The sequence below is a fragment of the Alosa pseudoharengus genome, unplaced genomic scaffold, assembly GCF_046254945.1.
Source record: "Alosa pseudoharengus isolate Yale_2024_CS ecotype anadromous, Long Island Sound unplaced genomic scaffold, YU_APseudo_1.1 YU_APseudo_1.1_scf_4, whole genome shotgun sequence".
NCBI lineage: Eukaryota > Metazoa > Chordata > Actinopteri > Clupeiformes > Clupeidae > Alosa > Alosa pseudoharengus.
This window is the reverse complement of record NW_027468774.1, coordinates 26,732,471-26,752,345: the sequence shown is the minus strand read 5'-3', so window position 1 is coordinate 26,752,345 and position 19,875 is coordinate 26,732,471. Positions and strand designations below refer to the sequence as shown.

General features: G+C 42.7%; 2 protein-coding genes and 1 non-coding gene across 8 annotated transcripts; all 3 read left to right on the top strand.

The window, feature by feature from the left end:
• Window positions 1-24: 24 nt before the first annotated feature.
• Window positions 25-10,799, top strand: LOC143102181 (ran GTPase-activating protein 1-like). Of its 6 annotated transcripts, none has more exons than XM_076265625.1 (16): window positions 25-126; window positions 1,124-1,244; window positions 1,631-1,758; window positions 2,345-2,404; window positions 2,583-2,762; window positions 2,935-3,069; window positions 3,160-3,318; window positions 3,629-3,742; window positions 3,943-4,042; window positions 4,906-4,990; window positions 5,109-5,247; window positions 5,621-5,737; window positions 7,329-7,434; window positions 7,579-7,667; window positions 9,469-9,590; window positions 9,869-10,799. In XM_076265625.1, exons 2-16 carry the CDS (start codon window positions 1,127-1,129, stop codon window positions 9,942-9,944), a joined length of 1,728 nt encoding a protein of 575 aa, XP_076121740.1. In that variant the 5' UTR covers window positions 25-126; window positions 1,124-1,126; the 3' UTR covers window positions 9,945-10,799. The 6 variants fall into 6 exon arrangements, with proteins under 6 accessions (XP_076121740.1, XP_076121741.1, XP_076121742.1 ...); XM_076265626.1 differs by having other exon boundaries at window positions 27-122; XM_076265627.1 differs by having other exon boundaries at window positions 49-126; window positions 1,100-1,244.
• LOC143103364 (U5 spliceosomal RNA) lies at window positions 4,263-4,377 on the top strand. Its single transcript, XR_012982783.1, has one exon. It is a non-coding gene; the product is annotated as a U5 spliceosomal RNA (small nuclear RNA).
• A 998-nt stretch (window positions 10,800-11,797) lies between the features above and the next one.
• Window positions 11,798-18,626, top strand: chadla (chondroadherin-like a). The gene is made up of 7 exons (XM_076266677.1): window positions 11,798-11,974; window positions 13,574-13,768; window positions 14,160-14,461; window positions 14,714-15,221; window positions 15,732-16,424; window positions 17,984-18,150; window positions 18,314-18,626. Exons 1-7 carry the CDS (start codon window positions 11,798-11,800, stop codon window positions 18,624-18,626), a joined length of 2,355 nt encoding a protein of 784 aa, XP_076122792.1.
• Window positions 18,627-19,875: the final 1,249 nt, after the last annotated feature.

The window sequence follows — 19,875 nt, the reverse complement described above, 5'->3', positions numbered from 1 at the left end:
ACCCCGGTTTTGGAGGTTTTTGAACTATCCGACGTCATTGTCGCGAGCGGGACTGGACAGCTCTTTGGGAAGTGGTGGTGGCTGTGGAGACGACTCTCGTCAGACCTCTGCTCCTTTGTACCGTAGGTAATTATTATGGCAGCTTTCATTAACTATTATTCACACATTAGTTTGCCATTCTTTTAAAAGGCGCATTTGTGGATATGATTACGAACATCCTGTGGTCTAAGTAAAAGGCTAACGTTAGCTACATAGCCAGCGCGAGCTCTGACGGCGCATGTGGTTCTGCCAAAAATATTTGTGCATGTTTGCTAATCAAGCTCAGTGTAATTGTGCTCCTAACATGTAGTCTGTAGCACAGTCTGCAATAATTTCCGTATGGTTACACGGTTAGACCTGGATAATAACAAGACTGCTCTCCTGCACAAGACTTGTTACTTAATAACGTTAATGTTTTTAAGTTGCCTAACGTTAGCTTGGGTGGTTACTTGGTGACATTGGGTCGGAACAAGCTATATATCACTCGTTTTTCTGCAATTTAACGTTAAAGTTCCCAAGTTCAGACCTGGCTTAAGTCTCCATCTAAACAACTTTGTTCTTAACAAGCCTCATTAGTGAGCTATTTAAAGGATCAGGGATTGGATGTTCGGGTCAGAGCGTCTGGCAAATAACAGATTTTCACATAGAAGATCATAGGAAATGCAGATATTTTAGAAAGTAACTCATAAACCACATCATTTTACCAAGCCTGGTACTGTTAGGGTCTGACTTAGGAGGACATAACTGTGGAATATAGGTAACTAATGCATGCATCATTTTATGGGTAATTTATACAATTAATGTTACAACAATACTCTCTTTCTATGGTCTTTGATCAAGCTTTTGCTGATTGGGACATTCACAACATTCACTGTTTGGTGCTTCTATTAAACATGTCCTGAGTGTTGGATGGTAGCATAAATATAGTGGGATGGGATGGGGGAGCATTTAAGTCTACACAAATGAAGTTCCTGCCATGATTCATCATGTTTCAAGTCATCTGTTCAAAAGGGGAATATTGCTGTATGTGTATTAAAATAAATTAAATGTAATCCACCAGTCTTAAGGAGCAGATTTGTTGCAGGTCATGGCTACAGATGATGTGGCGCAGTTGGCCGACTCCTTGGCCAAGACGCAGGTGGTAGAGGGAGGAGGAGAACTCAGCTATAAGGGGAAAGGGCTGAAACTGGACAATGCAGAATCTGGTGAGCTGGACAAATGTTTAAATAACTTGTATGCAATGGTTATTTCAGTATATTCCCTTCAAAGCCAAAATTAACCTTATTTAATAAACAAATATTAGAGTACAGGCATATACAATGTGGGTGTACATCAAAGAATGAACTCCATGGGAAAAATGTCTGCATTTTGGTCATGTTGACACTTCCTTACTGTGAAGGGATACATTCATTTTCTGTGTTTCTCTGTGTTGCACATCCCCAGTGCCTTGTTGAGATTAAAGTGTCCATCAAATAACATACATTTTAATGTTCTACCTTATAAGTTTTGCATGGTTTGTCAGTGCCTTACTGAATCTCTCTTTCCTCCTCCCTTTCTCCCTCTACCTCCCTCCCTCTCTCTCAAACTCCAGTTGAGGATATTGTCAAAGAAATAAAGGAGTTCCAGGGGCTCCAGGCTCTTCGGCTGGAGGGAAACACGATTGGGGTGGAGGCTGCACAGGCCATTGCCAAAGCCTTGGAGGACAAGAGTGACTTGCAGGTAAAGGCAATCTGTAGTTCTATTAAGAGGTTGTTGCTATGGGAACTCATGAGCCAAACTAATTACACCCCTCCCTTTCATGTTCCTAAAGCAACATGTTGAATGGAACAGTGTATGGTTCGATCCAAACAATGTTTTTTCTCCTCAATTTCTGGAGCGAGGACTGAACAAACATATAGAATACCTGTGTGCGACATTTATAATTTTGTCTTTACTGTGTGGACTCAACAATTCAACTGACACCATATTGCATCTACAGTATCCACATTTTATGTGGAATTTCTGCTCAGGGGCAATTCCACGGAAAATGAACTTTTTGTCACATCCTTAACGCCAGTGAAATGCCTTGGCATTTGTATGATGTGAATGATAACATTCATTTTTTGTGCATTTTTTCTCATGTACATTCTTCAGCCAAAAATAGCAAATGCTCAAATTTCATGTAATCATTCACATCATACCATACCATCACATTTTATTGGTGTTATGGATGTTACAATTGCCCTCAGGTATAGTATATTACCCTGCCTGCATGGCATAGCATTATTTCTCTCTCGATCCTGACTTTATTACCCATATTTTACAGTACTGTTACTGGAGTGACATGTTCACGGGCCGCCTGCGTCCAGAGATCCCTCCTGCCCTGGTGAGTTCTCAGTGCAAACATCCAAGGCCTAGGTGTCAATAGTCGGCTCACTTTCCATCAAGTGAAGACTACAACTTTGAACTATACAATGGAAGAAGATCCCTGACAGAAAACGGTTGATATGGTAGTGAAAAGAATCCATGCCAACAAGAAATATTTTCATTCTTGTTATTCCCAGAATTCCCTGGGAGCAGCCATCATGACGTCTGGCGCCCATCTCCGAGTCCTGGACCTGAGTGATAATGCCTTTGGGCCAGATGGGGTCAAGGGTATTGAAAAGTTGCTCAAGAGCTCTGCTTGCCACACACTTCAGGAGCTACGCCTGAACAACTGTGGCATGGGAATCGGTGGTGGAAAGGTGGGTCAAGTGTTTTTCATGTTTTGCAGGAGGTTACAGCAAGTTATTCTTGGACACAAATAAATTATTTATTTATTTAGGAATATTTTACCTTGAATATTTATTTGACCTTTATTTAACCACCTATGTACCTTGAGAAGATTGCTTGAGTAATTTGAAACTGTCCAACCAGATCCTGGCAGCCGCCTTGACAGAGTGCCACAAGCAGTCTAGTGCACAGGGCGCCCCCCTCAGGCTAAAGGTGTTCATTGCAGGCAGGAACCGCCTTGAGAATGATGGAGCTACAGCACTTGCCCAGGCCTTCCAGGTGCTCATTATCATGTTGCGTGATTTGCCATCTCACCTAGTGGTGGGTGAATTTCTTATATATACTGATGTAAGGCTTTTGTGTCCTTAGCTGATGGGGAGTCTGGAGGAAATCCATATGCCCCAGAATGGCATCAACCACCCAGGCATCACAGCCCTGGCCAACGCCCTGCAGCACAATCCTCAGCTCCGTGTCGTCAACCTCAATGACAACACCTTCACCAAAAAAGGAGCTATCGCTATGGCACAGGTATGAGCTGGAAACTGTAGTATTATTGTTATAGAGTACTTGAATGCCTTGTGAGTATTCTCACATATTTGAATGAACTGTAGTGAGCAAGTTCTAAGGCATACAGGACATATTCTAAGTTTTAACAATAATGTATGATGTTTAAAGAAGAAAGGATAGCTCTGTAACATGCAAATGGGCTCAAAAACGATGTTGACATTTTTATTTGTTACCTTTTGGCTCAAGATGTTTGGAAATGGGCAACTTACACTGAATGTATACGTTTACTGTAGGATCTGTTGGTGTGTATAATTATTTCTTGACTCTACAGGCATTGAAAAATCTGCGTAATGTGCAAGTGATCAACTTTGGGGACTGCCTAGTGCGCTCTGAAGGAGCTATGGCCATTGCTGACATTCTTGTGGATGGCCTGCCTATTCTAAAGGTAGATGAGAGCAACTAGTACCTGATTTACTTCTATTTTGCTCAATCTTGCATCCTGTAGTTTTGAAATACATAAGTCCTGTTTAAATTATATTCCTGTGTCTCCTACCTGTGTAATATCTGGGTACAGTTTCCTCAGTGTGCGTGTGTGCGTGTGTGTCTTTATACTAACTGCTGTCTCTCTGTGTATCCTGCTCTCAGGAGCTGAACTTGTCGTTTGGCGAGATCACTGAGGACGGTGCTCTGAAGGTGGCACAGGCGTTAGAGCACAAGACACAACTGGAGAAACTCGATCTCAATGGTACAAAACAAAAGTGCCAAACATTAGACATACATGTTTAAATTTAACCACTTTTTACAACTCGCGAGCTAACGTTTACTTGAGCTAACATTATTTGCTCAGCTCATTCATGGGCCTCATGGCACTCATGTAATTATTTGAATTGCATATTGTAAAATGTTAATTTATGCAATGTTATCATTTTTACAACAGTTACTCTCATACAACAGTTACTCTCAGAACACTCATGGTTCTCTTCATATCGTATAAATCTTTCGCCTTCTCCTAAAGATTTCTGTGGAAACGACCACTATGAGTTTATATGAATTTTTTAACGCCCCACCTTATGGTGGGGTCCAAAAACCAAAAAATGGGGGGCAGCCGTGGCCTACTGGTTAGGGCTTCGGGCTTGTAACCGAAGGGTTGCCTAACCCCTCACTGCTCTCCGAGCGCCGCTGTAGCAGGCAGCTCACTGCGTCGGGATTAGTGTGTGATTCACCTAACTGTGTGTTCACTGTGTGCTGAGTGTGTTTCACTAATTCACAGATTGGGATAAATGCAGAGACGAAATTCAAACTCAAAAGAGTATATATACTTATACTACTCCTCCTAAAGGCAATACAGTAGTACCGGTAAATAAGGATGCAGTGTAGTGTTGTAATTGATCAAACATGAACGAGGTAACTGTCTGGTGTGAATATCTTTAGCCTGCTTTAGACAACTCTGCTTTTGTGCTCAATGACATACAGACTGTCTGTAATGTACATTATATGTCCACGTGTCTGCCCCAGTTATCTGTGGGCTGAATTATGTTCTGTGCAGCTAAAATCAGGCTGTGTTAAACACATTAGATTCTCTTATAATTTTTGTTACCATATTCTTAGGAAACTGTCTGGGAGAAGATGGTTGCAGCAGTCTGAAAGAAATTATGGAGAACATGAACATGGGAGATCTGTTGGGATCTCTCAGGTACAGCACGGCCATCTGATAAACGGCCTCATCTCCCCTCACCTTTGACCCTAACCGTTTATCCCCTGTTTGACCCCCTTTACATGGTGCAAACTGAGTTGTGCCCTTGTGTTTGCAGTGACGATGAGGGAGAGCCTGAGGACGACGAGGAAGAGGATGACGAAGACGAGGAGGATGAGGATGAAGGAGAGGAAGATGCTGAAGAGGAGGAGGAGGAGGAGGAGGAAGAAGAAGAGGACGAGAACAGAGTCAACCAGGTCAGCTGTCTATGGGTATTCTTGACTTCGATGCATCATTCATAATCTATGTTCTGATTGTTAGCTAAAGGCTTCAGCTGTTAAGCTACCTGACTATGTACCCCTACCACTGATTTCCAACTAGCAGTTGTAGTTGAAGCCTGTGACCTATGCACTCAGAAAAGTGTTTTTTTTTTTTTGTTTGTTTGTTTTTTCAGCTACTTTTATTTCTAGATCTGCTTTTCTATTTAATGTTCTATTTTGCATGTTTAATTATAGTGATATATTACTTAGAAAATGAGTCAGAGCCTGAGTTGTAAAACAAACTGAAGTCAAAGTGAACTGTAGAGTCTTTTAAAAAAACTGTATCCCACCTCCTGTGTATCCCCTTCAGATGACCCCTCCACCATCGGAGCCCCGTCCTCCTGATGTCTCCTCCTTCCTGAGTTTCCCCTCTCCGGACAAGCTGCTCCGATTGGGTGCCAAGCGAGCACTGCTTATCGAGCAGCAGGTACGAGCTGAGGGCTCCCAGACTAGTTTAATTGCCATAGCACACCAGACACAAGGGGTCAAAGATATAGACCCCAGGCCTATTTTTTAACTGGAAAGATATAAGCCTACTGATTTGATTACTGACTGGGGAGTTTACAAGGTAGGGAATTCCTTTCACAAAAACACTTGCATACTGTATGTTTGCCTACGTTTACATATTTAGGTAGGCCATGTGTGAGCGTGCTGTCCCCTGTGAAGGAAAAATAATCATTCAGCCATTGTGCTGTAATTTGATGGTTTCCAAGAAAATCTATTACCGTAAAACTCCCGGGCCCGGGCTTTTATTTTCCCAAATCGCCAAACTGCACCGGCTAGTATTAGAGACGGGTGTCTATATGAGACAGGCCTTTAATTCCCTTTACACAAAACTTTTTTCTCTGCAAAGATGGAAAATATTATCGAATTAATTATTTCAAACACTGATTGTTTACCCATATGACTTGGCTATCTGATGACAATTACGGATCATCATTCATTTAGTGTTGAGATGTTGTTCATTGAGTGAGATAAGATCCACATAGCGGGATAGCCAGAACAGAGGAAACACGTTTTTAATCAAACGTAATTTACAAAGAGATCGTATCACACTAAAAGCCTATATCGGTCCTTTGTCAAATACAGTTGCATTATCAGCCCTGACCAAAACCGTTCAGGAATTATTTATGCAAAAGTGGATTGTGCGTGTTTCATTCTCCCTCCTTTTCGGCACGAATGAAACGGCATGAGAGAGCATATCATTTCTCCCGTATTTTATTTGCCAAATTTGACCAAACAGTCAGCTTACATTTCAAATCATAGCCTACTTCTTTCTCTTTATCGCCATGGCGGTACGCATTTAGAATAAAGAATAACGTTCGCAAACCCTTTTGTTTTGTTGCCAGCTTAAAAACAATCGGCCTATCCACAAATTTTAAGCAAAAGGGATGAATTGAACGATGACTAAGTCGGACATATAGGCATAGTTCATATTTAAAAAAGTTATACAATTTGGAACTCTAGCTTTTCCCCACCACAGTCTTCTAATGCCATCTAATCATAACGTTAGCGTGCGCAGTCTGCACCATACTGGCTTAAGCCCAATTCACACCAAAGATTTGCGACAAGATGAGCTGCAGCATTCTATAAACCAGCAACTTGATGCAACATTTTAAAACCTTGCAACTGTGACTAGACATGGTGAATGCTTTGCTACGGCTTGCAACGACATGCAACATCTAATTCACACCGCTGCAACTCCTTTCTGCAACGGTTTTGTCTAATTGTGAATCTTTGGTGTGAATTGGGCTTTAAACAGACGATCTGACAGGTTTAAGAAGATTAAATGCAACCCGAAACCAAAAATCAGACCAGGCCTCTATTTGAGACCGGTCTTTAACCCAAACCTGTAGCCACGCCAGGCGTTTAAAAGAGACCGGTGTCTATTTGGAACTCGGCTATTATTTGAAGTTTTACGGTACGTGCCCACTGTTGGCCTTTCATATGATTGCAAACATGGAAAGGGAAGGACATTCAGAGTGCTGTATGTAATCATGTGGCCGTTATCTCCTCAGGTGGATGTGGACGATGCCTTTAAGACGGCCGAGGCCTTCCTGAAAATCTCCTCAGTTTACAAAGACCAGGATGAGGAAGTGAAAACAGCGGTCCTGGACAGTGTTGGTGAGGGTTGTCTTCCCCTTTTGTAGTCACATCCATACACACCCACACCAGAATACCGTGAATCGAAACCGTGCGCAATTTGAGTTAACATCATGTAGGTTTGTGAATGGCCTACTGAGCTTGTGTCTGTGTGTGTTGTTTCAGACGGCATTCTCAGGAAAGCCTTCTCCAGCCCCTCCTTCAGTACCTTCCACTTCATCTCCTCATTACTCATCATGCTGGGACTGCTGAAAGTAAGTCCAAGCTCTCTCCCTGTCAGCCACACATACAGGTACACAGTGTTTGTTAGGTATGCTGATTAATCCCTGTCCCTGATCAGTTATAAGTTATATCGGTCTTAAATTGACCACACTGAACGATTGAAACTGATTTAAATGGGGGCACCCACAATTACAGTGATCAAATGCAAGACAGGTCAAATACACTACGGCCACGGTTGTCAAACTGGGGTACGCGTACCCCCAGGGGTACGTGGACTGATTTCAGGGGGTACGCGAAAAAAGATCTAAGTCATATGCCTTTTCAAACGTTTTCTCTATCCCACGTTGGTAACTTAACTACCGCATTTCTTCTGCATCAAATTCAAGGCTCTAACGCTTGCCTACAAAGTAGTCTCCGGTTCTGCTCCCACCTACTTGAATGCCCTCATACAGACATACGCTACCTCCAGACCGCTGCGCTCCTCAGACGAACGACGTCTAGCTCTACCACCGGTACGCTCAGGCCAATCCAAACTTTTCTCATCTGTTGTTCCTCGTTGGTGGAACACACTGCCAGTTCCTACAAGGGCAGGGCCAGCTCTTTAGAGAACATCTCCTCTCATAGCAACACTTACAACAAGTCTTCCTGATCCTAGCACTCACCAGCCGTCTTAAACTGACACGTAACTGTTAAAAACAGCACTCACTGATGCACTTATTCTTACTGTACTCTAATGTTTTTAAATTGTCCTAAAATTGTTGAGAATTGCTCTAAAACTTAAACTGTTTACCATGTTGTTAGTCGCTTTGGCTAAAAATGCGTCAGCCAAATGTAATGTAATGTAATGTAATTTGCACTGCACATTAAAAACGTATTTTCTCCGCATTAACAAAATATTCGAGAGTGGAGACAGAGAGGGTAAAACAGCGTTTCTCAAACTGTGGGTCACGGAGACATGCCAGGTGGGTTGCGAACTGACTGAGTTCGCGCCCCACAGGAGTTTTTTTTATTTATTTTTTTATCTGTAGCCTAGGCCCAGGTAGCACCCGATGCGCAATGGACGAACTGTGTTATTCATAGGGAAGCGCTCGTGTCAAGGCAGCTTAGTTAGTCCCGACCTGAATGAGATTTTGAACGAGGTTGTGAGAGTGGTGAATTTCATCAAGACCCGGCCCTTAAAAGCGTGTCTATTCTCCGCACTTTGAGAGGAGATGGGAGCTGACCAAAAGGCTGTTCTGTTTCACAGTCACAAGGTGGCTTTCCCGAGGTAAAGTGCTGTCGCGTGTTTGAGCTCCGAGTCGCCTCTTCTTGGAGGAGGAGCGCATGTTTGAATCTGCAAGCACGTTCACTAATGAACATTTCTTGACGAAGCTGGCCTATCTTAGCGATATATTTGGAAAGCTCAATTAGTTAAATCTCCAGTTACAAGGCAAAGACAAGCACCTAGCAGATAAGATCACTGCATTCAACAAGACGATTGTGTGTGAGATTAGGTGCAGATCTATTTAAAATCATTATATTCAGCACATTTGTAGGCCTATCATATGTTGACTATTGATGAGATTTGTATCATATGTTTATGATCCTATTCACTATTCTGGACAAAATTGATAAAAATAAATATTAATAAAACAATTTAAAAAAAACTTGTTAACAATTGGTGGTGTTGGGGGTACTCCGGAAGATCATAATGTCTCAGGGGGTACATGCCTGTTAAAAGTTTGGGAACCACTGCACTACGGGATTTGGCTATACACTGTAACCAAAATGAGTATAGACTGATATCACTTGCTAATTACTTAAGATTAATCCGTGCTCTCTGTCTCATCTCAGAGTGAAGAGAAGGTGAAGCCAATGCGGGTGGTGGCAGGTCATTTGCAGGCTCTTGAGCATGCTGTGCAGCAGGACTATTTCCCCCAGGAACACATCGGCGTGTTAGATGCCTTCATGTCACGGTAATTTAAGTCACAGTCTCATTCTCAGTAGTGAAAGTGCTTTGAAAAAGTGTTTGCCCGGGGACTAATTTTACTTTGGGGATGAATTTTAATTTATGTGTTTACCAACACGTCTTGATGTTAATCAAGTATAAAAATCAGCACCATTTACAAGCCTTACAAAATACAACGTAATTCGAAATTACCAGCTTTTTGAAAGTTTAAAAACTAAAATATCTGTTTGAAAATGCATGAAAATGTATGGCATCAATTGACCATGTTTTGTGTCGTCCCTGTAGACACACACAGGCCTGCGAGTCATGTGCTGGAGCCCGAGACAGTCTGAAGTCCACCCTGCAGAGGATCAGACCATAGTGCTAGACATCTTGGTGCTCCATGTCTCCCACAGACTGACTTACATGGACCTCATCCATAACACTCCCACAAACTCCCCATGCCCTACCGCCCTCCCTCTGGTGCCCCAGCCACACCATGATGATGAGCAGGGACAAACAGGATGTCCAGAAACCCATCATGGCTCCTGTACCAGCAGGTCATATCACAGGACACTATGCCAGACAGGACTGATCAGAGTTCACCTTTCAACGGACTCATTTTGTGACTGAAAGCTGAAACAACAAGCATGCAGTTATTGGAGGAACTTTTTTTAAAAAGAGGGGGGAAAAAATACATTGATGGACAAAAAAAAAAACATTTTTAAAAATCAATAGTTATGAAAATACATATGTAATAAAGAATATTTAAACACTTGATTATGGTAATAAGAATTATAAGCAATAAGGGAAAAGTAGCGTTTCATTTTGCAGGCATTACAATGGCTCACTACATTTGTCCAAAAATGAAAATGCTTGTTTACTGATGGGTGAATCTAGAATTAAAAATATCCATTTCAGTTTGGATATCTAAATTCGACTCACTCAACCCTCATTGTATCTGAACTAAAGGGTCAGGTGCTTACTTGGCCTGTATTATCACAAGTTAATTAGTTATATCCATAAGAGTGCTCCCTCACAATCACCTGAAGATAAGCTTATCAGCTATTCAAATCAGGGTTTTGAAAAATAAAATATACATTCTAGAAAAGTTACTCCAAGGCCAATATCCATATGATATATGGCGTATAAGAATGTTATGAAGCTGAATGGGCCCTCCTGTCTAGAGTGAATGCAATATTGTTCAAGTACAGTACAATAAAGTTACTCGGTATCAGCTTGTTTTGGTTAATTACTCTGATCCAGAGTCCAGCTAAAGTAGTTATGGTCAGTTACATAAAAGGGCAATGTGGTGGACACTGGTTAGTCAAAGTGGTCAGCCTCAGTCAGTGGATTAACCATTTATTTTCTTCACAATACCAACATTCTCCTCTGTTCTACAGAGCAACAGTGCGCCTTTGTGCGCAACCTGGTACATTTCTCCCCTCTGCTATTATAGAAGATTACCATTTTACCTTACCGTTTTAGGATTGGATTGCATCGCGATGAGTCACTTGTGCACGCTTTCAGTGTTACGTTCGTGTCTTTAATAATCTCAATAGTAAGCAAGTAGCAAAATATGTTCAACTAAGTGAGTGCGTATTTTTCTTTTAATGCAACGAGGTTCTCCAAAGACTACTTTTGACACAATTACACCGCCATATAGGCCTACATTTCCCTTTAAAACTTCAAAATCACATGCGTGAAATTAGCAAACGTTAATAAATATGGGTACTACGATTTGATGTAGGCTATTGGTGGTCTGTCTCTAAGAAAGCAATCAAGTATGTGTTCTCAGAGCTTTAAACGGCAGGGAAATGTGTGGCCCAAGTGCTAATTCGAAAAGCGCTGACGGGGGGACCAGGGGTCAGGACAAAAGAATGTAACAAAGGTGTGCTTAAAGACGTCTGTCTGTTTAAACTGGTCAAATGTTTCAGCCTAACCAGTCGAAATAAAATAACCAACCACTGACCTGCATCGCGTTCTCTGATGCGTGACCATAGTGGAATTGCCAACACCCTCTGGATTTATTTGATTGGTCACTTGGGATTAGGTCGACATTACTTGAATGTAAAAGGTAAGTCGTTTTTTTGTGGTAATAATAAAAGCATTACATTTAGAGAAGCACTTTGGTGTTTCGTCAACATGGATGCGCGCACTCGTCATTGTGATCGATCTATATAACTACAAATAATTCTCGCATTCATGTAAAGGTGGTTTGTCCCTGCCAAATAGATGTGGTCGTCAATATTTGGATTCAACCAATGGCGAGTCGCTGTTTTACTGCTCCTGATGACAGTCTCACCATCGTTTTCGGGAAAATGTTTGCGCCCATGCTCCTGTGACCTGAAGAAACTCACTGTTGCCTGCATCGGCAAAAATCTAACTAAGGTTCCCCCCACAATAGATGAGGTAAGATTTAACTTGTGGTGCTGCGAGATATCTTGAGCTTTACGTAAGTATATAATTGGGCCTCTCAGATAATAATGGTGATGGTGAAATTGTGTTAAATTTGGGGCCTCTGTCAGTACAGGGACCAGTGATAATATCAGTGTTATTATATGTTAAAACTAGATGTACCGCAGAGCGGTACAAAATATGACCGCCGCCCAGTCCAGCACATTTTTTCCACAAAAAGTATGTGTGTGTGTGTGTATCTGTTTGTGCACATGTGTGCACATGAAATGGGTTAACATGACCCCTGGAGGCAAACATACGGAAAAAAATGGTCATCCTAGGCCCTACAGTTCTCAAGATATTCACAGAGAACTGTGTCTGCCCTACCCTCCTTTCGGGGGTCCAGTCCAGCGGGGGGGCTACAGATCAAAACGAAAAATGACGGTTCCATGCTATCCATGTGGGGGTACATGCCCACCAAGTTTCGTGTACCCCGGTCTTTCAGTGTCCCGGGAATCCTTGTTGGTGTACGTCACTAAATGTACACATAAATTATTTTATTGTAAGGCCCCCCATGAACGAAAGTACACAAAACTTGCCATGCATTCGGAGGGTGTCATAATGATCCTACACTTTTAATTTCGTGCAGTTTTAACCTTGTCAGCCAGAGATATTGTGATGAAAACACCAAATTGTTAGCTTTTTAATTTTTAACTAGGTGGCGCTATACATGAAATAAGTGGTAATGGGATGGGTTGACATGCCCCCTTAAGACCAACATAAATAAAAAAGATGGACCTCCTAGGCCCTACGGTTCTCGAGATATTCACAGAAAACTGTCTCCGGCCACCTACAGGCCAGTTGGTGTATAGTAACATAAATTAATTTATTGTGTGGCCCCCCATGAACGGAATTCCACAAAATTTGGCGTGCATACAGAGGGTGTCATAATGATCCTACACTTCCAATTTCATGCAGTTTTGACTATGTTAGGTCACAGATACCTTCAATTACAACACCTCATTTTTACTTTTTTGTGTTTAACTAGGTGGCGCTATACATGAAATGAGTGGTTATGGAATGGGTTGACATGGCCCCTTGAGATCAACATACAAAAAAAAAATGGTCCTCCTAAACCCCACGGTTTTCGAAATATTCACAGAAAACTGTGTCTGCCCTACCCTCCTTTCGGGGGGTCCAGTCAAGGGGGGGGTTACAGATCAAAACGAAAAACGATGGTTCCATGCTATCCATGTGGGGTTACATGCCCACCAAGTTTCGTGTACCCCGGTCTTTCAGTGTCCCGGGACTCATTGACGGAAATTTGGGCATGCGAAAAAGAAAAAAAAAAAAAAAAAAAAAAAAATCTGACTAAACCTATATGACCGCCGCTTCGCTGCGCAGCGGTCATAATTACATGTCACAACAGACTGCTTGTTGCAAACATTCCTCTCAAAAAGTATCTACAATGAAAGTGTGTCCATAGGCTATAAATGAAATGCATATTTTACTGTTTGCCAGCATATCAGCACTCATGTTCATTAGTCAATAATATGAATTTAAAACACTCCTTAATTTATCTGCACATTCATCATGCCCACAACAATTATGCAGATAACTGTGAAGCTGGACCTTAGGAAGAATGACTTGCAAGAGTTACCCAGAGGGTCCTTCCAGCACACGCCCTACCTCACACACCTCAACCTGCAGAGCTCCAACATCCGGTCAGTGCGGGAGGGGGCATTCCGTGGCCTTGGACGCCTTGTCTATCTCAACCTGGCACATAATAACATTGATGTCCTGTACCAGGTTGGTAGCATTCCTGACTATTGTAAATCATCGTCCTCTTTGTTGTTTTGCATTTGCATTTGGGCTGTATATAAACCATGCATTGCCTTTCCTAATTTGTGCAGTGAAAATCAATCACACATTCCCTCCAAAAATACAGTGCAGTTCATCAGTATCTGGAGTATTTTTGTACTGGCCATTGTGAATGCACTCAAAACAGAGGTCCAAAACTGCAATATGCAGTAACATATTCTCATATTTTATGTATATTGCAGTAACAAACACATATTTCCAATCCACAAAAAGAATTATGCTCAATTTCAACTGCACTGTTTATTAAGGACTAGTTTATTATCAACTCAGCCCTGTCTCCCCCTCACTGAATTACATTCCTTATTACTTGCACCAACAGGAGTCCTTTGATGGCCTCTTGTCCCTGAAGCAGCTCCTGATCGACCACAACCGTGTGGAGGAGGTCCAGCCAGGGGCCTTCACCCAGATGGGCTCCCTCAACCTGCTCTCGCTCACACACAACCGGCTGGTCTATTTGCCCAACATGGCCTTCCAGGGCCTACTGAACATCCAGTGGCTGAAACTTAGCCACAACTCCCTCAACAACCTGGCCACTGAGGCCTTCGCCAGCCTCTTTACCCTCACGCGCCTCAGTCTGGACCACAACGAGCTGCAGTTTTTCCCCACACAGACAATGACCAGGTAGGCTAGGTAGGCTGAGGGCAAGGCTAATTGTCATTTAGTGATATTGAAAGGTAACAGATGAATCATAGGTGTTCTACTTATGTAAGTTCAGTTTAGTTTCTGAATTTTCAATCAATAGTCAATGCAAAAAAGTGGGAAAACAGTAAGTTTCAGTGCAGTGTTGATTTAGAATACAATAATTACTCTATACTACTACTACTACTACTATAACAACTGAAACACTAATACTCTCATCAAATTTATGTGCAGACTGGTCGAAGTTACCCACCTGGAGATGAGCTACAACCCAATGATCTATATGGGAGAGGAGACTGTGTCCATGGCTAAACTCACACACCTCTACTTGGACCACATGTCCCTACAGGACCTCTCAGACGGCGCCCTCATTCATGCGCCCCTCCTCTCCCATCTGGACCTCAGCCACAACCAGCTCCGCTCCCTGGAACCCATCTTGGGCCCCAGAGAGTTGTCGTTCCTCAACCTCACGGGCAACCCCACCTACTGCAACTGCCACCTGCGGCCTCTGAGAGAGTGGGCCCAGGTGGGCCAGGTGAAGCTCCTGGGGCTCTGCGCCGGGCCTCCGCACCTCTCAGAGGAGCCTCTGGAGGCGGTGGAGCCGGCAGACCTGCGCTGCAGGGGCAGGGAGGGCCTGACCAAAGAGGAGCTGGAGGAGGCCGAGGAAGCTGGTGCGCAGCTGTTGGCGCCCCCGCCAAAACCCCAGAAGAAGGTCGGCTGTCCAGACAACTGTGAGTGTGAGGTGAGCCAAGGAGATTTAGAAATGGTAGAGAGGTGGGGGACGCTGTGGCGTAACAGACCACAGCGCCCATACCATACTTGGGGTCCAAGTGCCCATGGGGACCCAGGTTCGAATCCAACCTGTGGTCATTTCTGGATCCCACCCCATCTCTCTCTCCTACCTACTTCCTGTCACACTTCACTGTCCTATCTAAATAAAGGCTAAAAGCCCCAAAAATATACTAAAATATACACATAAGTTTATATCCTCTGACAACATCCTTCAATCCAAGAATGGTACTACAATACACACTCAGTTATGTTTGTCAGGGAAGGAACCTCCAAATTAAGAAATCTGACAGGAATACAAAAGATATATCCTTTGTATACAAGTTTTTTGTTTGAAAGTGACTCAGATTTGTTTGAAACTAGCTCTTTGTACTGGTGGTGATAAAGATGGAGGTAACAAAATGCTGTTGGCCAACAACTTATGTCCCTTCAAAGTATTCCTTCAACTCTTCTCTGCTTCCAGCCTGAAGCTCAGCACGCCACCTGTGAGGACAGGGGTCACACTAAAGTCCCTCAAGGCTTTCTCAAAAACACCAGCCTGCTGGACCTGAGGGACAACCACTTCCACAACGTCCCCTCCAACAGTTTCCGCGGACTTGCCAAGGTCGTCTCCCTGCACCTGGACCGGTGCAAGATCCGTGAGATTGAAGCCGGGGCCTTCCGTGGTATGAAGGGTCTGCTTTACCTCTACCTGACGGAGAACGACCTCACCTCCCTCGAGCCAGACACCTTCGCAGGGGCACCGCAGATCACCTACCTCCACCTGGATGGTAACCGGCTGACGCAGTTCCTCTCAGCAGCCACGCTGGCGCCGATGCCCAGCCTGCTGGAGCTGAATCTGGAGGGCAATGCCATCTCGAAGTTGGAGTCGGCCGGCATGCTCTCCTCGGTGAAGATGCTTAGGGCGTTGTACCTGGCCAACAACACCATCGATTCGGTGGTGGCCGAAGCCCTCGACCCGGCGCCGCACTTAGATAACCTGCACTTGGAGGGCAACAAACTGACCGAGGTGCCCAGCAAAGCGCTGGGAAATGCTCCACTCCTTCGAGAGCTCCATCTGTCGGGGAATCCTATACGCTGGGTGGGCCCAAAGGCATTCATGCCTATCGCTCAGAGCCTGCAGCGCCTGTACTTAGATGGCACTGGTCTGGCGAAGGTGGGGAATGTGTGTAAACATGACATCTGTTCATTTCAAATCACAGTTAAAAACCTATATACCTAAAGATATACTGATCCACTATATGGACAGAAGTATTGTCCCCCCATTGCTGTTATAGCAGTTTCCACTCACCTGGGGAGGCTTTCCACAAGACATTGGAGGGACTGTGGGAATTTTTGCCCATTCATCCAAAAAAAGCATTTGTGAGGCCAGATGCTGATGTTGACTCGCAATGTCTGTTTTAGCTCATCCCAGAAGTGTAGTGTAGAAGTAGAAAAAACTATTCTGTGTGAGTTCATTTCTTCCATAATAAAATTCACTTAAGCACGTCTGCATGGACCTTGCTTCACTGTGTACAGTCATACTTTGACTAAATGAACATGGCCAAAAGCTATTAATGACTTTTATTGGCCTATATAGCCAAATTTGGTGTGTGTTTGGTCACTATCACCACATCACCATCTCATGCCACACCTACAGCATAGACCAACCAAAATAACTTACTTTAAGTGCAGCAGAATTTGTGCAATTTATATTTAATCATTTTGTATCAGAAGGGGGGCAGGATGTCTGTGAATTTGATCTGCGAGGGTTTACCAAGTGACTGTTATTTTTTGGAGAGCTACTTAGAAACAGTTGGAGAGCCATTAGTAGCTTGCGTGCTACCTGATGGAGACCCCTGCATCAACCACCTTTGGGATGAACTAGAAGAGAGAATGCGAGCCCGGCCTTCTTGTCCAACACCTGAATGAATGGGCAAAAAATCCATAGATACTTTCAAATCTGGTGGAAATGGGGGGGACCAATTCCATATAAGCTGGAGGGGGGGGGGGATTTATAATGTCACTGAAGTATCTGGGGGTGTAATGGTAGGTGTCCCAAGACTTTGGTCCATAGAGTGTATGCAGACACCAGTGTACTTTTTATATCACGCACACATATGACAAATTATCTATAATTTACTGTTAGTGTAACCCCCTGTACTTGTCTGCGTTGTGTTTTTTCAAGAAATGTCAAGGAGACGTGGGACCAGTTTGTCATTTATTGACCTGGCATGAGAGATAACACTTAGGGATTCCGTAGCAAGGCAGCAGCATGGATATTAACACAGAATGCCAATATAAGGAGAAGACATATTAGCTATGTGTGATTTTAAGCTTCGAAGTAAAATGTCTTCTAATGTACAAAAACACTACAGAGAATACACAGGTAACATTGGCAAAGGAAGTCCATAACACCTTGAGATCTTTGGTGTTGATTTAGAACGTTTAGTAATGAATTCTAATCTAATTATGTGGGAGCTCTGTTTACACACAATTTACCACTGGCTTTAATCCTCTAAACTATGAGGAAAGCCACGCAGTTTCACCTAAATGACCACTAGAGGCCAGTACACAACCAACTGTTTGACATAGCTATACAGTGTGTAAGAAAACAACTCAAAAATGAGTGCAAATGGAAGAAACTAAATCATCACTGTTACATTAGCATACAGTAACATTGCACTGATTTTTTTTGTTCTATTAATAGCCTCTGCTACTTTATCCATTCTGTAGATGTCTAAGGACTCCCTTGCTGGCCTGGGGTCAGGAATGCTCACCTTGTCTCTGAAGGGGAACCAGCTGGAGAGCTTACCCAGCCTGAGCTCCCTCACTGGACTGCAGGAAGTCAACCTGGCCGACAACCCACTGCTCTGTGACTGCAATCTCCTACTACTACGCAAGTAAGAGGCGCGCACACACATTGTCCCTGTTCATTTAACAACTGTGCCAAGTTCACAAATACTGCACTGTGAAGTGAATTAAAAATTTAAACAAACAAACAAAAAGATGTGAAGAGCAACACAATTGTCAGTAGCTTTTAACCTCATGTCATGTTCTGTTCAGGTGGATGGACAATGTCAGCCTGACGGTGTCAGCAACCTGTGGCCATCCAGCTGAGCTGCAAGGGCAAAGTGTCAAGGATGTGTCCGTTTTCCAAACGTGCCCAGAAGATGAGCCGAGCCCCTCCAAGCCCCCTTTGAAAGCCAAAGGTGCTGCAAAGGCCCCGAAGAAAGTCAAACCCAAGCCTTCTCTGCTGAAAGGGGGCAAACCGAAGATGTCAAAGGCCAAGCCCAAGCCTGTGGAGAGTCCAAAACCGTCAGCACTTCCTAAACCAGCCAAGAAGAACAAGAAGTCCAAAAAGATAACGCAACGATAGAGATACCACTAAAAGAACACAGCATCTTTCCTTAGTAAACACATGGAAATAACACTTTTTTTCTTAAGGATGATATATTATGTGCATTAATTACATGTGATGTTTAAGATTGTATTGCTATTATTACAGTTGTTGTGCTTTGATTCGAGGTAACTGTGAGAGATAGTGTAACATAATTAAAAACCTACAGTGGCCTATAATATATACCAGTGAATTATCAGTCAACAAAGTTTATTTTGTCTCCACCATATTAAAGATAATAATTTGTGAAATACACATTTATGACTGGGCTGTTTATCAGGGACAATCATGGCTATTGGAACCAACCTGAGGTCAAATCCGTTCCAATCCGTAAAGTTCTATTTAATGTGCAATTATTAAGCACATTATTTGAGTAAGCACTTAGGAAAAAGAAGTGTACATGATGCAAACTTGCATAGAAAAAAAAAATTTACAAACTGTTTTGGAGAACTGTCAAGATATGTAATCCCAATTCAAGTATATGGTTATTATGGGATTTGGCAGACACTTTTGTCCAAAGCGACTTTAAACAATAAAACAATAGTTAAATTAACAGTTAACAGTTTTAAAAAAGTTGATAAGACTACATTAAGGAGAATAGCAATAATAAACAATAATGTCAATGCAATCAATAGCCTAATGAAAATAAACAATGAAAATAAACAAATACTATAATATACATACTGTATATCATAACTGAAGAAATGCTTAATTAACTGCATGCTGAACAGATATGCCTTTAGACCCCTCTTGAAAGACCCAAAACTATCACAGGAACGGAGAGCACTGGGCAACTCATTCCACCAACCACTGAGAAAAAGAGTATTGAATTTGAACCAGCGTTTATGGCTGGTCGACACAAAAAACGCTCATCAGAAGACCGCAGTGGTCGGTTGGGGATGTACAGCTTCATCATATAATTGAAATAGCAGGGAGCAGATCCAGTAAGTATCCTATAGGCCAAGATGAGAAATTTAATTTTAATTCTGGCCACTATGATAGGAAGCCAATGGAGAGTAACAAAGAGAGGAGTTAAATGTGTCCTTTTTGGCTGATTGAAGACCAGGCGTGCGTGCTGCAGAATTCTAAATAAGTTGTAGTAACAATCTTACTACAAACAAGCAGGCAGACCAGCTAACAGTAAATTAATATAGTTTGCCGATAACCATGGCCTGTACAAGTGGTTGTGTGGAATAAATAATATATGATATATTATAATAATGGCGTA